Here is a 16096-nt window from a genome sequence, read left to right as displayed (position 1 = left end):
CCCACTTCCACAGACTCTCTGGATTTGGCCTGAGAGACCAGCAGGACTCTTCTTGTCCGACTGTACAGACGGGGAAACTGAGGCCCAGAGTAGGGCAGAGCTGGGGCCTGAATCAGAGTCTGCTGACTCTCAGCCAGGGCTCTCCAGCCCTCTTACCTCCAGACCCCTAGATCTGCTCCCCTTGCCCAGGAGGATGGTTAGGGGTTGGTTAGTTATGTGTCAGGTGCCCCCAGTTATACACCTGGACAAATTTGGGGGTGGGGGCTTAGCAGGCACGACTGATGACCCACCCTGGGGTACAAACCAATCTAGGGGAGTCCCAGCTGACGTCGCCTACAGCTCCACCATCAGGACCAGGCTGAGTGAAGCCAGTGAGGAACCCCAGAGAGGAAGTGAAGGAAAGCAGGGAGGGGAGGGGAGACAGCGGGGAGCTTGTCTTATGGGGTCACAAGGCAAGGGTGCTGGAGTGACCTGGGGTGGGGCCTGCTGCTGCTCTGTTCCAACAGCCCTGGAAGAGTGGGGTGCATATTCCCTGGTGGAGAGGGACAGGCCGGAGCGTTACCCCTTTGATGGCTGGGGCAAGGTGGGAGCAAAACTGAATGGGCTGAGAGGTGGGGATGCATAGGGCGTGCAGGGACCAGGCAGAGCCGGGAGGACTTGGGTTCCTTCGTCCAGCCCAGGGCACAGTTTTTGCTGTTACAGTTCCTCTGAACTAGACCCAAATCCCTGGCCTCTGAACTTAGATTCTTCCTGCAACCTAGACAGAAGGACTCACCGGACCCCCAACCCCACTCAGGGAAGTGGGGAACAGCTTGGAAACAAAAACCCAACCCCCCAGGGCCCGACGCCCTGCTGGAGTTGGTGGAAGGAGCCCAGACTCCACGAGAAGTCAGTTGTTTCCAGATGGGATCAGCACAGCAGAAATGGACAGACAGATGGACAGGCAGACAGGTGGATGAACAGAGCAGACAGACAAGGGGAAAGCAGGAGGCAGAGGGGAAGGCAACCTCTGGCTGGGCTGGCCACCCTACGCATCCTTGAGAACAGCAGTAGGGTCTCTTATTTATCGCTGCGTGCCTGGCACCAACCCCAATGCCTGCTGTGTGGTGGGTGCTGTAAGTATTGTTGAGTGAATGAATGGAAGAATGAGGCCCACAGGGAAATGAACTTCTCCCCCAGGGTCCTGTCCTCCATCAGGCCTTGCCTGACCCCCAGGAAGACGATGATGCCGCCCTGGCTGTATCTTGAGTGGCCCAGCGTGTCTGTGGAGCACCCTGGGGAAAAAGGGCCAGCACAGCACCAGCCAGCACATGTGGACATCTGCCGACTGAGAGGATGGTGGAGGGACCAGGCAAATGGCCCTTTGCTGGGCTCAGTCCCACAGTCTGAGCACAGAGTTCCTCCTCCTAGAAGCTGGTCAGTGAAGGTGCCTGACCTAGGAGGGCCCAAGGCACCTGACCAAGGGGAACCTGCATCTCCAAGACCAAGGTCTCATCTTGGAAATGAACGTTAAGCCCAGGAGGAAAGTGTCCGGCCCGTGTCTCTGCAGCGAGGTACATCTAGGACAGGAAGCTCAACCACTGGGGGTATTTCCCAGGGGAAAGTGTGGGAGGCTGTGCTCATGGGGGGAGAGCAGTGGGGTGGGAGTCAGAGACAGAAAGTGAAAGAAAGAGAGAAGAGAGGTGGAGAGGAAGATAAACAGAGTGAGCGATGGGAAAGGCAAACTGGGAGTGGGAGGGCCACAGGTGGCAGGGAGAAACAGAACTTGGTAGGCTGTGCGCCGGGCACCAGGGAAGGCCTTGCCCAAAGTGCCAGGCTGTGGGGGGTGGCCCAGGCAGAGCCCCTCCCCAGAGGGAGACGCTCTGGTGCTGAGAGAGGCCAGGTCAGCAACCTGCAAGGAAATGCTGGTTCCCTGTCTGCGGGAGGGAGAGAGCAGAGGGACACACACGGCAAGATGGGGAGAGAGAAGGGAGGACTGCAGGGGAGAGCAGGGGAGCAAGGACGGGGAGGAGGCTTCAGGCAGGGGAGGTGTCTGGGAGGGCGACCTGGGCCTAGGGCTCCTCAAGAGGCAGGCTTTCAGAGGGAAGTGGAGAGGGGGCGGTGAGGAGGAGGGAGAAAGAGGAACAGGAGGAGGAGGACCACACCAGAATTACCTGATCAAGTGATAGCTGTGAGATGCCAGAGTGCAGCAGAGAGTGGGGAGGGGGGAGAGAGAGGAGGGACATGCGCCGGATCAGAGCAGTATGGGACAGAGAGAGAACGTCAGTCAAGAGTAAAACCGCAGCCTGCTGCTTCATGGCTGGGTTGGGGCCCCGCCTGGCCCTAAAACCTCCCCAGGACCAACCCACTCCCGCTGCGACCGCCACCCCCAGCTGTCGTCCTGAAGGGTGGGTGGGGAGGTCTGAGCCCGGCACGAGTGCTGTGGAAACCTGTGCCCTGGTTGACAGGCGGGGAGACAAGCCTAGAGAGGAGCCCCCCTGGAGCTAAAACTCACCAAAGAGTCTACACAGCAAATCCTGGCCCAGCTTGGCTCTGGGCTCCTGGCTGGGTGCCCATTCCAGAAGCCACTGGGCTCTGGCTGAGGGGGACGGGCTGAGGGCCACAGGGAGGCCTCCTTCTCCCCAGAACAGGGTGGTCTGGTCAGGACATCTCCCGGCCGAGGGCTCAGGAGGACATTCACCTGGCTGGGGTGGGAGCTGGCCTGTCTCGGGCAGGGAAGGCCACGGAAGGTGGTCAGGGCCTACTCACTTCTGGAGCACGAAGATGCCAACAATCAGGATGAAGGAGATCAGGTCGGCGGTGACCCACATGAGACAGTACTCGTCCGGGGGCTGTGGACAGATGGCCCACGACCAGCTTCCAGTCACGGATGGTCCAGACCAGGGCTCCAGACCAAGGGCCCATGGGCAGGAGGATCACACGTCACCATCAGGGAGGGGCAGAGGAGGACCTGGAGGGGGCTTGGGGGCTTGAGGTTATATTTTGTAGGAGTGGGCCTGGGGTTTGGGGGTGGGGTGTGTGTGTGTGTGTATGTGTGTAGGATAAAAGAGATCTGTGCAGTGTTCACTGTAGAGGTGGTGTGTTTTAAACCTAGAGGATGTATGTGCTTAAAGGGGCTTCATGCAAGAGCCAAAATATGAAAGACAAATAGATGAATGAGAGGGTGTGACGTGACAAGCAGGTACACAGGTGGGTATGTGAAGAGGCATGTGGCATCCGTGTGCATGTAAGAGTACATGTCATTGTAGGGTGTGGAGCGTGGGAGCTTGCCCTCCAGGGGACCACAGAGGGGGGCCCAGCAGGACAAAGCCTGCAGAGCAGCCAGGCCTCGCACCCCCTTGACCTCAGGTAAACTGGGGAGGAGGGGCAGGGGTGGGCCAGAGGCACTTTTTGCTGTTGGTCAGTTCCTGTGGCCTGAAAATCAGACTGTGCTCATAGCTACTGCTGCCAGTCTGTTATTTCATCTCATTCCGAGCTGAGCCTTCAGAGGTTTTAAAAGACAATGGGTGGGTGGATGGAGATAACCACCCAAAACCTAGATCTGATTCACTGACACGGCATCATCTTAGCCATAATGAGACCCTCCATCTGCCTTTCATGACCTCAGGGAAGTGGCAGTGGGAGCACAGGAGGGAGGTCAAGGGCTCCGCAAGCCCCCTGGTTGGCAGAGCTGGGACTGGAACGCAGGCCTGTCTTCAGGTGCTCAATCGGTCAACCAACTGAAAACTGGTTTTATTGGCTGTAATCTCTGAGCAGATTTTAACGTTCCCTATTTTTGCTCCGTTGCCCTCTTTTCCCAATGACCTCCCTTCCTTTAAAACAAAATATAATAATCTCCAAACCCCCCAAAAACCCAAGTAGTTGTTTATCTGTCTAGAGCCTTTGGTGCTTTTCCCCATGTGGCTCAGGCCAAGGTTCCTCCTACCCCCCAGACCTTGGTGCAGGCCCCAGAGGTCAGGAGAGTCCTCTTCATGCCTCAAGCCTGTCCCCTCAGGTGCTGCCCCCACCCCTGAGACCTCACCAGAGAGAGCCCGGGTGTGGAACCTGCCCCCCAGCCCTGGAAGCCATAGGCAGCTCTCTGGACCCCCAACAATCCCCAACTCACCATGATCCAGAGGGGGGAGGGCACCTGGGATAAGGTGTGGGAGTTGTCAGAGGTGACAGACGGGACCCCCGCGCACCACAGCAGGGAGAAGAGCCACGGGGCATTGACCGTGTAGAGGTTCACGCTCAGGTTCCAGGATGCATAGTCCCTGTGGGGCAGGGACAGAGGCTGGTCGGCCCTTTGGCCAGTGTGGGAAGCCTGTAAAGCATGGCCCTTCACAACCTCACGCCGTCCTCAAAACTGTCCCTGGAGGAAGGAAACTCCGCTCTCAGAGGGCCAAGCTCACATACAAACCCAGGTCTGCCTGATGTTCTCAACCTCTCCTCTTTGCACCCTGAGCCTCTGTGTCCAGTCCTCTGGGTGAGCCTGGCAGGATGGGGTGGGCACCTGAGCTCCTGGCGGGACACCTGAGTGTAGCGCAGGTTCAGCCGCTGGATGTGGCCTCTCCGCAGGCTGGCAGCTGCCTCCTTGGAGCCCGATGTCTGCTGGAAGCCGGGAGCCACCTTCTGCACGAAGGGCCTCTGCCTGTCAGGCAGCCACAGGACCTGCAGGCGGGAGAGGAGCAGCCTCTGATTTCCCTTCTGTAAAATGGGGTTAGGGTGTCTATCCCTCGTGGAGCACCTGGAGGGGTTAAAAGAGGCGGGACCTGGCACGCAGTGAAAGCTTTCAGGTAGTAATCACCTCCGGGGGATGACTTGGTCTCAGCCAAGGCTGGGAATTGCTTTGGCAACACCTCAGGAAGTTTCTCCTCCAGACCCTAGTCAGGACAAGACCGATAACGCCCCAAATGTCAACTACTGTGCATGTGGCCACCAGCGTCTAGTGTGCTGTCGTAGTTGGTATCGTATTTTTCTGATCCCCAGGTATCATGTAGGTAACACTTCATGGAAGTACCATGTTCCGAAGAATCTGGCCCTGCTCCTGCCCTTTGTACGTTTTATTTTTTTTTCCTTTGTACATTTTAAACAACTTTCTTGTTTCCCTCTTGGCCCCATGATGACCCTGTCAGGGAGGCGTGGGGCATGCTACCCTCATTTCACAAATGTGGAACCCTGAGGTCTGGAGAGGGGACACAGTGAGTTTACCGCTTGAGCGGGACTCCAGGCAGGCCTGGTCTCCCTGCGGGTGGGGCAGGGCTGGGCGGAGCTCAGCGCCCTGGGGACAGAGCTGGGTGGGACTGGGCTGCAGGGCCTCACCTGGCGCTGGGGGAAGCCCGAGCGCAGCAGGGCCTCCAGCGTGACGTTGAGGAAGCTGCCGCGGTAGGGATGCTCCCGCGGCGGGTCACGCAGGTTGAGCAGCAGCGTGGCATTGCCCTTGGCCAGCTCCAAGAGCTCCATCAGGCTGCAGATGGACTGGTTTTGGGCCTCCCTGTGGTCGGACGGTGACAGGGAGCTGGCCGTCCAGAAGGGGTCCGTCTGGCAGAGACAGGGACACACGTGGTTGTCTCACCAGTCCGATGGAGCCTCCACATGCCTTCCTGGCTATGGAACTTGGAGACGACTGAGCTGCCAGTGTCGGCTGGTGGGTGCAAGTCAGGCACATTGAAGGCTGGGGCCCTGTGGGACCTCTAGGAGAACCCAACCATAACCTCTCTATCCCAGTCTGCTTGCCAAAAGAATGATTTGCTTGGAACATATCTCAGACCCCAGTCCATTTTTCTCTCAGTAGCGTTTCAGACCAGCGAACCAACTTCCTCTAGAGTTTTACAGTGTTAACGATTTTAACTATTAACTATTATAATCAAAATCAACTTCTTCTGGTAGGGGAGGCAGAACCAGAACAAGTAGTGACAGCCATGATATCTGGGCTGCAGTGGCAGGAGCCCAAGGAGGGCGCCAACCAGCCTGGCTGTGAGTCAAGGAAGCTCGGCGTGTGAAGGTCACCTGAGCTGAGGGCTGCCCCTGGCCCTCTCCATGGAGTCCCTGACCATGCTTTCCATGCCTAGGACTGGGACAGGTGCTGCCAGACCTTCAGGAACCACTGGCCAGCATTGAGCCTCTGCAGCAGGGTCCAGTTGAGCATGGAGGCGGGCCTGCGGGCGAGCTCCGGGAATTCCTCCTCCACGTTGGTGGTGCGGCGCAGGGTGGCGTCGTGCATGAGGAAGGGCACGCCGTCCAGGCTGTGGGAGGGTGGGGCCACGGAGTCAGTGCCCATGCAGGTCCCACACCCTCCTCCCCACCCACGTACACCAGCCCACTGAGGGGCCCAGGCCCGCTCTGCCCCTCTGTGGGCCTCAGGTTCCCCATCTGCATAGGGAAGTCAGTGGGTGGTAGGCAAATCTCTTGGCTCTCTCTGAGGGTCAGATGGGGGTGGGCACTGCTGAGGAGGGAGGGCTGAGCGTGTTCTCTCAGCAACCCTGGGAGGTAGAGGCTATCTCATTTGATAATGGGGAAACTGAGGCTGGAGACAGAAGTATCAAACTCAAGGCCTACCAGCCAGTAAGTGGTGGAACCTGGCTTAGAACCCAGTCCCTGTGATGCCATAATGAGAAGAGTGCAAATGCAGGCCCCTTTGACAAGTTCCACCCTGCTATCATCCTGGTCTACCCCACTGCTGGGGTTGCCAGTAGCCCCATAAGGTGCCTTAGCATGAAACAGTAAAAGGCACCTGTGCTCCCCCTCCTCAAGGCATTTTTCTACCATCTGCTAGATAGTTTTGATAAATACACAATTCTATAATGTCTACAATGGGAACGGTATCCTCACACTGTGGTACCCCTGTTCAGTACCCTGCCCCCTCCCCTTCTCAGACATGATGTTATCAGATCTGTATGGACACTTCTTGCCCTTTATACAAACACATACTTATATATCTACATGTAGAAATTGTATAGATCACTTTTATGTGGTCTTTAAAAATATAATTGACATCACTGTGAACGTATCGCTCTGCACCTTGCTGATTTCACTCACCAGAGTGTTTGAGCTCCATCTTGCTGAGCCATATAGCTCTAGTCTTTCCATTAAGTGGATCTGTGGCAGGACTCCAGGTCCCCACCTCCACCCTGCTTGAATCAAGTGTCTGTTTTTTTCTCTATTTTATATCCTGGAGTATGGCACAAAATCTATTTGCATAAACATGGTGCCTGCCCTGCAGTGGACAGTCCAAGCCTCTGCTCTCCCATCTCTAAGACTCTGGGACCAAACAGGTCTCCAGCAGAGACCCGGGTGTGGTTGCATGGAGGAGGAGAAGAGGTGCTGTCCTCCCAAGCCCCACGCTTACCTGATGGTGACGTCAGCCTGGAGTCCATACAGCTTCTGCTCTAGGGCCTTCCTGAAGGACATCAGCGTGTGCTCTGGGGCCAGCTGGGGAGGAAGGTGGTGGTGAGGGAGAGCCAAGCTTTAGCTCAAGTGCTGCTCCCCAACCCAAAGAAAATCTTCCACGTTGGGAGGCTGGGGTAGACCTGGTTCTAATTCCCACTCCTCTAAGCAGTAGCTGTGGAGCCCTGGGCATCCATGCAGCTTCTCTGAAGCTCAGTTTCCTCATCTGTTAAATCATGCCTACCTCATAGATTTTTTTGGTGTGGGGGAGAGAGAAGCAGGGATGGTTAGTGTTGATGTATCTAAATGTGGGGGGTGGAGGCCTTTTTTACAGTCTTCTGCCTCTATGCAGTCTTGGGCTGGGCTGAATGCCAAGTTTCCTCCTGGTTACACCTTGAGTCCAGGTGGAGATCCCCAAGGGAGAGGACAGGGTAGATAGCATGGCAGAGTTTCAGTGGGGTGACTGGTTTCTTCATCTGTACAGACATGACAAGACCATCTCCTAGACTGTTATAAGGATTAAAAGCCCCTAGCACGTTGCCTGATATACAGTAAGTGCTTAATAAATGACAACTGTTACCCTATAGCATATACATCAGAAAAGCCTAGTTCTAGTCCTGACTCTGCCATTAACTAGCTTTGTGACCTTTGGTGCATCTCTTTATCCTATGGGCCTCAGTTTCCCCATTTGGTCTTTGGCGGTATATGTACACTGTTCTCTGAGTGTCCTTCCAGTTGGGGGATTTGGGGTTTCGAGTCTCCCTAGTTGTTTGGTCTGATGATCCTGTCATACCCATTGCTGCCACTGGGGGTCAGCACCATACCAAGGATTGGGCTAGGACCATGTGCAGTGCGGGATGCAAGACAGGGAAGACTTCTGGCAGTGAGGGATGGATGGAAAGGGCTCCCATGGCTCATCCCATTCTCACCGAGACATGCTCATTCCCATCTTCTCTTCCTCCGGCCATGCTGTTCCCCAGCACGAAACACACTCCCCTCCTCTGGGAAGCGGCCTGGCATGGCAAGGGCTTTGAAGCTGAGAAGGAGCAATTCCCCTTCCCAGTCACCAACCTGGGCCATCACACCTCACCTTCTGGACCTCGGTTTCTTTAGCTATAAAATGGACTAATATTACCAAGCTCATAGATGAAGTAACAGACGTCAGCAGTCTCTGAAATGTGAGTTCCTTTCTTCCCCTTTCTGCAGGGCAGAGCAGCCTTGGGGGATATGCTGCCTTGTCTCCCGGTCAAGTGGGCTGGGTGAGACCCCACAGAGGCATCCAGGTGTGGACTTGGTGGGGTTCCTGCTCAATCACCTCTAAATGCCCTGTGGCCAGGCGTCCCACAAGTGACCACCAGAGAGGTACCAACACCCGCTCCCACGTGGCAGAAGGTAGACTGTGGGTAGACACAAAGAGCGTAGCAGGGGCTATGAAGACCCTTGGGGGAAAGAGGAAGTGTTTGGGAGGGGCAAAATCTCTTTTCCGGAGGCTTTTTAAACTCAGATCTCCCTGCGTTAGGTGCTGGCCTCCTTGAGAAAGAGGGTTGCTACTGCCTCAGGCCTAAAGGCAGATGGGGCTATATTGTCAGAAGTGTGCATGTGTGGGTGTGGTTGTCACAGACTCATGGTGGTGGACCACTGTGGTTAAGAGGCCCAACTTTGGAGTCAGTCTGACCAAATATTAAAGTATGCACACACGCACAGGCCACCCACATAGGAAGGACACCCCCGCCCAGGGCACACAGATACCGTCTCCAAGACAGGGATGAGCACTTGGGCTTACCACACACAGATGTGTGGACCCAGAGTCAAAACCTCCCACAGGCAGACATATACAGGTGTAGACACTGGTACTTATGCATTCACAGTGACATAGGGAGGACTTGTGTCAGACACCCACACCAGCCCCTCAAGGACCACCACCAGGATGCAATCAGCCAGATTGTGCAATGGGAGAAATTCTACAGGACAAATGACTCAGTTTCTTCAACAAATAAACAGCATATGGGGAAAAAAAGGGAGGGAGATTATTATAGACTAAAAGATACTTAGAAGACATCCCAGCCAGCTGTACCACGTGGACCCTGTTTGGATTCTGATTTTTCACAACTCAACTATAAAAAGATATTTTTGAGACAAAGTAAAGCTGAACACTGATTCAGTATTAGAGAGTATTAAGGAATGGTTATTAATTTGGTTAGGTGTAATAGTGGCAGTGTGGCGTGGTTCTGATTTTAAAGTCTTTATGCATTAAAGATACATCCTGAAGTCAGCATGGATAAAATGATACAATACCTGGGATTTGCTTTAAAATGTTAAAGCAGGGGGAAAGACAGAGCAGGGCGATAGATGAAACAAGAATGGCAAAATGTTGATAAATGGTGAAGGTGGTATTGGATTCATTATACTATTCATTCCCCTTCTGTGAATGTTTGAAATCTTTCTGCTAAAACAACAATCCACATGGGGCCACCTCACTCCTTCCCTTTGCCCCCGCTTCCTGCCTCAGCACACCCCACCCTCTTGTCCTGTGGCCTCCAGAGCAGGTGGGGTGGGTAATACGGGTCATGGAAAGAAAAGCAGCTATAATCTGGGGCCCTGCCTCCTGGAAGGCTTTCCTCCTAATTTATCCTCACAAAAGCCAGCAGCAGGGAGGCTTGGAGGGGACCAGCAACCCCCCAGACACACGGGCAGCATGTGGCAAAACTGGACCCCAAATCCAGATCCTCTGACTCCAAAACCATGGCCTTTCTAGCTGGTTGCCTCCGAGAGGTGCCGGGAGCAGCATGGGGTGTGATGGGAGGGCACCAGCGTCCAGCTCAGGGGCGCAGGTCTCTGAGCCTTATCTAGGAAATGGGCACAATAATGGTGATTTGCAGCCCTGTCCGACGTGACGCCTCCTTTAAATGCTTACTTCGTGAGGCCCCCTAGACTACCCTGAAATTCAGCGATACCATGGAACTCCCAATTACTGCCAAAACCAAGAAAAAGCTCTCATAGAGCCCTCAAGTGCTCCCTGGTGGTGATGAGTGGTACTGCATCTGTTGAGAACCAAAGTTCAAGGCTTCCGTAGGTCAGGAAAACCAGTCTAGAGAAGCAGGAGGGCTTGCCCGAGGTAACAGTAAAGCTTAACTCTTACTTTCTGTGAGCCAGGCTCATACCTGGGCACATCACACATGCTAACTCTTGCTTCCTGTGGCCATACGGTGCAGACACTCCCATCATCCCAGGGGACAAGATGAGGAAACTAGGCACAGAGAAGATAGAATAGGCCCTGACTCCCACAGCTGCCAGGGGGTCTGGACGCCTGGCTCTGGAGCATACTCCCTCGAGGGGAGGTCCTACTGCGGGGTCACAGGGGTGGCAGAGAAGGAGCAGGTGCTGACTTTGACTCCTTCCACTCTCCATCTCACCCCGGTGCAAATGTTTTCCTTTAGCAGTGGGCTCAGAGCTGCACCCAGCTCTCTTGCCTGCACAGCCTGGAGAGTTTTTCTGCTGCTTTGTCCCAGCCCCCGGGCCCTGCTCCCCTCCCCACACCCAGCATCTCTCTCTCTCCTGGGCCTTCCTAACCTACAACCTGGCAGTATCTGGCCCTGGCCTAAAACCCTCCTGCATCTTTCCAGGGCCCTCAGGATGAAAGTGAAATCTTTCAAGCAAGATGCCTTCAGGCTCTTCAGGACTTGATCCCGTTGAAACTCTCCAGCCTTTTCACCAATCCTTTCCATTAAACCCCTCCCACGCCCACCCCCCAACACCACAACCACCAAAAAGGGCTAAAAATTGTGGCTATTATTACATTACATGTATTATATACATTTCCCTGCAAGCTCCTCCCTACAAGGAGATAGGTTTTTGCCTGTCTCCCCACTGGAGTGGCAGCTCCACCCACCCCTCACCCCAGTCTTTAGGGCCCACAAGTGGCACTCACCATGGGGGCCCCGCGGTGGCCGATGAGGGCAGGTTTGGGACCCAGGTCCTTTTTCTCCATGATGCAGGGAGAGGAGATGGTGAGAGGGGCCAGGTAGAGGGCAAACACCACGGTGAAGAAGGTACTGAGAATGGCCATCTGGGAGGCTGCAGACATGGGCCCAACCATGAGCCCCGGGCAGCTTGGGAGGGCATGCTGGATCCCTCCTCCCTCCACTTGTCAGGACCCAGATGCTTTGAGGGGACCCTGCACCAAGAGGACCCCCCATTCTTGCTAGGAAGGTGAACCTGGCCTCTAACTCACACACACATGTAGAGACACAGAGGAAGAAACATGCAAGGCCGAGGCTGCAACCTCTGTGGAACCTGCAGGCCACTCTGAGCCGGGACTCCCCACACTGACAGCAAGGGCCGCACCGTCTCCCCAGGCTACCTAGGTAATGTCCAGGCGGGGGCAGGACAAGCTGGCCTTGGTACTTGGAGCGCACGGAGGGTAGGTCCTGCCCAGTCATACTTACAGGATCGCTCTGCGCGGGCAAACTGTCCTGCCACGATCCAGGAGAGCGCAGTGACGGCGACCAGGGCCCCCATGTGCAGGAATGGCGCTGTGCCCTTGTGTGCAGGAAGGGGCAAGAGAGACTGCTGGTTCCCAGCTGTGCCCAGACCCTCTGGTTACCAACGTCCTTACGGCCTGTCTCTATCCATGGGGCAGGCAAGTGTCTCCATTTTTCAGTGGAGGAAACTGGGAGTCCAGGTACCCCGGATTGTAGCACCCTCCCTGCCTCTGAGTTGCTATGTGATGTGGACCCCTCCCTACTTCCTCTGGACCTTGATCTAGAGAAATGGGAGTGACCGTAAGGCACTGTCTTGTTTTGAGGGTCCTGGGGAAGCAGCCACCCCGTCCCCACCCCCACTCACCTGCAGGGAGATCAGCAGCACCTCCCACTCGTCCTCCCACAGCTGGGCCACAGCTGACATGGCCACCACTGTAGCCACCAGGATGACCACCAGCCCTATCTGGAAGGGGAAGAGCCACCAGAGGGTCAGGGCAGCATCAGAGCCCCATCGGCCCAAGGGTCCCCAGTGTGTCTGAGAGGGAGAGCAGAGGTAGAGAGACAGAGCGAGAGGCTGAGAGGTGGAAAGGGGAGAGTAGAGAGTACAAGAGAGACCGACAAAGCAGGGCAGAGGCAGGCACTGAAAGAAAGCCAGAGGCAGCCGTGCAGAGGACAGTGAGAGAAGCAGAGGCAGGAGAAGGCAGGTGGACCCAGTGAAGAAGGGACCGCAGGAGAAACAGAAGGGAGGGTGGAGAGAAGACAGGTGGGCTGGAGCTGGGGTAAGGTGGGGTCATGGCCCCAGGGCTCAGGGTGTGAGGAGGGAATACACTCGGCAAATGGGGGGCCTCCCTGAGTCCAGCAGGTCCCGTCCCGGGCCTTGCCCAGCCGCCTTTCATCCAGTGTGACAGGTGAGGAAACCAAGGCTCCCCAGGAGATGGGGCAAAGGGGGACCTGCCCAGGTTGCAGGGCAGCAGGCTGAGGAGCCAGGCCCTCTGCAGGAGGCTGACACCCAGCCCGGCCTTCAGGCTGGAGCGGGCAGAGGTGACGCAGGGGTCTGCCCCACATGCCCCGTTGCCAAGGCCTGCTCTCAGCCTCAGCCTCCTAGCTTCCAGCCTCTCATGTGTTACAGGAGCTGCCCTCCCAGAGGAAGTGAGGAGCACAGCTCTGATGGAACACCAGATGGAACCTTCATGGGACGGAAAGCTTTGGGGACAGATGGGATCTGAAATATGTCATGTAACACAAGATGCTCCCCCAAACTAAGTAATGCCTGGTTTCTGGTTACTCAGCCCCCCAGGGTCCCTGCCTTGGACCCTGGATCTCACTCTGCCCAACCTCTCCACACCGCCAGGCCTGCCTCATAAAACTCAGGTCACACCTCTACCCCGAAGCCTTTCGCAGCCCCCCGCAGCCCCTCTCTCCATAGGCGCCTGCCAAGACCGCCACATCCGGCCCTCCTGACTTCCTACTGCCTGCTCCCAGCTGCTCTCTTTGCCAGCAGGGCTCTCGCCTTCTTTTTCTTCTAACAGTGCCTTTCCTGGAGACAGCAGCATTGAGAGAGCCCTCTAACGACCAAACAAGCTCTAAATTGAGTTTCTAGCTCGTCAGGGCAGAGACAGAGGCTGATCCATCTTCGTTCCCTGCCAGGCAGGGAAGATTCATTCCCGTCTGGGATTAAGTTTGCCTTTGGAGGTTTGTCGTTCCAGCCCATCAGCCTGGAAACAAATGTTCCAATAAGAAGCAGTAATAAGGCTGAAATGGATAGGAGCCCTTACGGACTGTGACATGCCGGTCCAGAGGACACGGGAATGAGAGACATGAAGGTGCATGGAGGGCCCGAGTGTGCCTGGCTCTGCGGGAGGCACTCCGCTTGCTCCTCATGTTTATCCTCGTAAAATCCCAGCTGAGATGTTATCATCTTCATTTTACACATAGGAAAATGGGGCTCAGAGAGCCTAAGGGTTTTGCTTGGTCATGTAGCTTTGAAGGGGGGCAGATTCAGAAGCAAACCCCATTCTGCCCGTCTCGGAGGTCGTGCTCTTTCTGGGATGTCACATTGCAGTGGAGGGAGCCCAGGAGTGTCCTAACCATCCCTGCGCATCCTCCCAACCCGCCCACCCCAACACACAGGCTCCCTGCCCCCTGCTGCCCTCCAGGCCATAGCAAGCATCTCTGAAGGGTCACCTCTGAGCATTTTATTACAGTATTTAACTGCTAGTGGAAATACTTGTAATAAAACTGATTTCCAAGGATCCTAATGCAATTAAAAATTTTATCCTCTCTGAATTCTGCAGTGGCTCTAGTGGCAACCTTATGCTCCACAGCATTACTGCAGTGGTCAAGTTCTGTGGGATTTCCCCACACACGCCGTGTCCTTAAGCCACGATAACAGCCCTGACTCCCAACAACTCTACCACCCTTCCTCAAGTCTGACCGGAAAGGATACATCCCACCCAGAAGGCTCAGGGGAAGCCTCTGAGAAGGCAGTCTCTGGTTTTCTGTGCTGGAGGCACTGTGGTTTGTAACGACGGTGGGAGGGGTGGAGGATACAGGAGCTATGTCCGTTCATTCAGTGAGCCTTGCCTGGGTGCTGGGACCCGGAGGAGCTGGAAACCAGCTCTGCCAACAGGTTGGCCTCTTGCGGGGGTAGCTGGAGTCTGGGTTCTGTGGTCCAAGTGGCAGATTGGCCCAGGGTTCAGGGACCCACTTATGTCACATCCCTCGGTGACTGTGCCTAATGGGGGTGGTTAACTTCTCAAAGCATGTTTCCTGAGCTGTGAAATGGGGAGAGTGAGCGCCTACCTGAAAGGGATTTGGAAAGATAAATGAGAAAATGCAAGAGAAATGCTCAGCACCATGGCTGGCACCAAAATAATAAGTGCTTACTAAATGTTAGTGGCATAATTTTTAATTTTTAAAAGTGGACATAATATCAAATAAACAGGATTATTTCAAGGAGTAAATGAAATACAGTGTGGAAAGCGCCTGACGTGTAACCCAATAAATGATGGTTGTGGCACCGTACCTGACACGCAGGATGAATGTGCCTTCCTAAACCGCAACTAGAGGGATAGAGGCTAGACACCAGGAAGAACTGTGGAGCCTGGGCCGGTTGTTTGGAAGGAAGTCTGGATTCACTGGGGGTGCTGATGGGGACGGCCTAGGGAGGTGGGAGCTGTGATCAAAGCCCCTCACAGCGGTGGCACCTGAACTGATGCTGGGGTGGTAGGTGGGGTAGGAGGGGGGATATCTCAGGGAGACCACCTCCTATTTACTTCAAAGCCCCCAAGTACCCTTCCACCTTCTTCTTCACATCCTGGACCCCTGGACTTCTCCTGGAGGCTCACCTGGGAGGGGTTTCTGGGAAATAGGAGCTTTGGGAGGACCGGGGAGGAGGGGGAAGGGCCCCAAGTAGACATCCAGATCCACTCACAGTACCCAGCCTGCTGCAAATAGCTCCCTCCCTGCACTGCCCAGAGGCCCTCTGTCCTCCAGCCCTCCCCTCCTCAGGACTCGGGGGGAACTGGAGACTCTCAGAATAAAGATTGTGATGAAAACATAGCATAAACTATATAGCATTAAGTATGGTACTGGTATAGGACCAGAGAGATAAATGAAAGTAAATAAAAAGCTTAGAAACGGATCTAAATACATAAAAATATTTAGTATATGATAAAAGTGGCATCTCAAATTAGAGTGGAAAGGATGGATTACTCAACAGAGAGCTGGGAACACTGAGAAGCCATCTAAAAAGCACAAAGTAAGATCACATTGTACCCTAAAATAACTTCCAAAAGGACAACAAATTTAAATGTTAAAAAAAGTAGAAACATAATTACCAAATGATACCACAGAGAAATTTTTTATCATCTTGGAGTGGGAAAGACTTTTCTGACACGAAACCCAGGAGCCAAAAAAGAGATGACAGAATTCCTAAGCATAAAAAATCCTTAAGGATAAAAAATTCCTGTGGCAAAAATACAACAAGCAAAGTCAAAAGATGAATGACAGCTAGGAAGGATGATTTGCAGTTCATCAGCCAAAGGCCTCATTTTCCAAATCTATAAAGAGCTTCTGCAAATTAATAAGCAAAAAGCAAATCTCACAGCAAAAAGGGCAAAAGATGTGAAGAGACAGTTTATAGAAAAGGAAATGTCAATGACTTAAGCAGATGAAAGATGCTGAACCTAACTCATCGTAAGGGAAATGCAAATTAAAACTACACAGTATGGAGGGACTTCCCTGGTGGT

The 16096-nt window shown here is 54.5% G+C and overlaps 1 protein-coding gene and 1 long non-coding RNA gene across 10 annotated transcripts in view; one reads left to right on the top strand and one right to left on the bottom strand.

Annotated features, from left to right (window-relative positions):
* Positions 1–16096, bottom strand: part of GDPD5 (glycerophosphodiester phosphodiesterase domain containing 5) — an 89921-nt gene that overhangs the window by 3936 nt on the left and 69889 nt on the right. For 6 of the 9 annotated variants that reach the window (XM_082477834.1, XM_082477833.1, XM_082477836.1 and 3 more), the window contains 10 exons: positions 12211–12309; positions 11811–11904; positions 11294–11439; positions 7328–7410; positions 6074–6224; positions 5302–5520; positions 4493–4650; positions 4106–4253; positions 2749–2831; positions 2154–2168 (listed from right to left, as the gene is read on the bottom strand). In XM_082477834.1, coding sequence (XP_082333960.1) covers positions 2154–2168; positions 2749–2831; positions 4106–4253; positions 4493–4650; positions 5302–5520; positions 6074–6224; positions 7328–7410; positions 11294–11439; positions 11811–11904; positions 12211–12309 — 1196 coding nt within the window. The remainder of the gene's footprint in view (positions 1–2153; positions 2169–2748; positions 2832–4105; positions 4254–4492; positions 4651–5301; positions 5521–6073; positions 6225–7327; positions 7411–11293; positions 11440–11810; positions 11905–12210; positions 12310–16096) is intronic. The other 3 variants (XM_082477837.1, XM_082477839.1, XM_082477841.1) reach the window with 2 other exon arrangements.
* On the top strand, positions 8346–14098 carry LOC309668271. The gene is made up of 2 exons (XR_014268177.1): positions 8346–8543; positions 12976–14098. It is a non-coding gene; the product is annotated as an uncharacterized lncRNA (long non-coding RNA).

Source organism: Balaenoptera physalus (assembly GCF_965194825.1).
Source record: "Balaenoptera physalus genome assembly, chromosome: 10".
NCBI classification, from domain to species: Eukaryota; Metazoa; Chordata; class Mammalia; order Artiodactyla; family Balaenopteridae; genus Balaenoptera; species Balaenoptera physalus.
The sequence above is the reverse complement of the archived record's forward strand: the minus strand, read 5'-3'. Positions and strand labels throughout refer to the sequence as shown.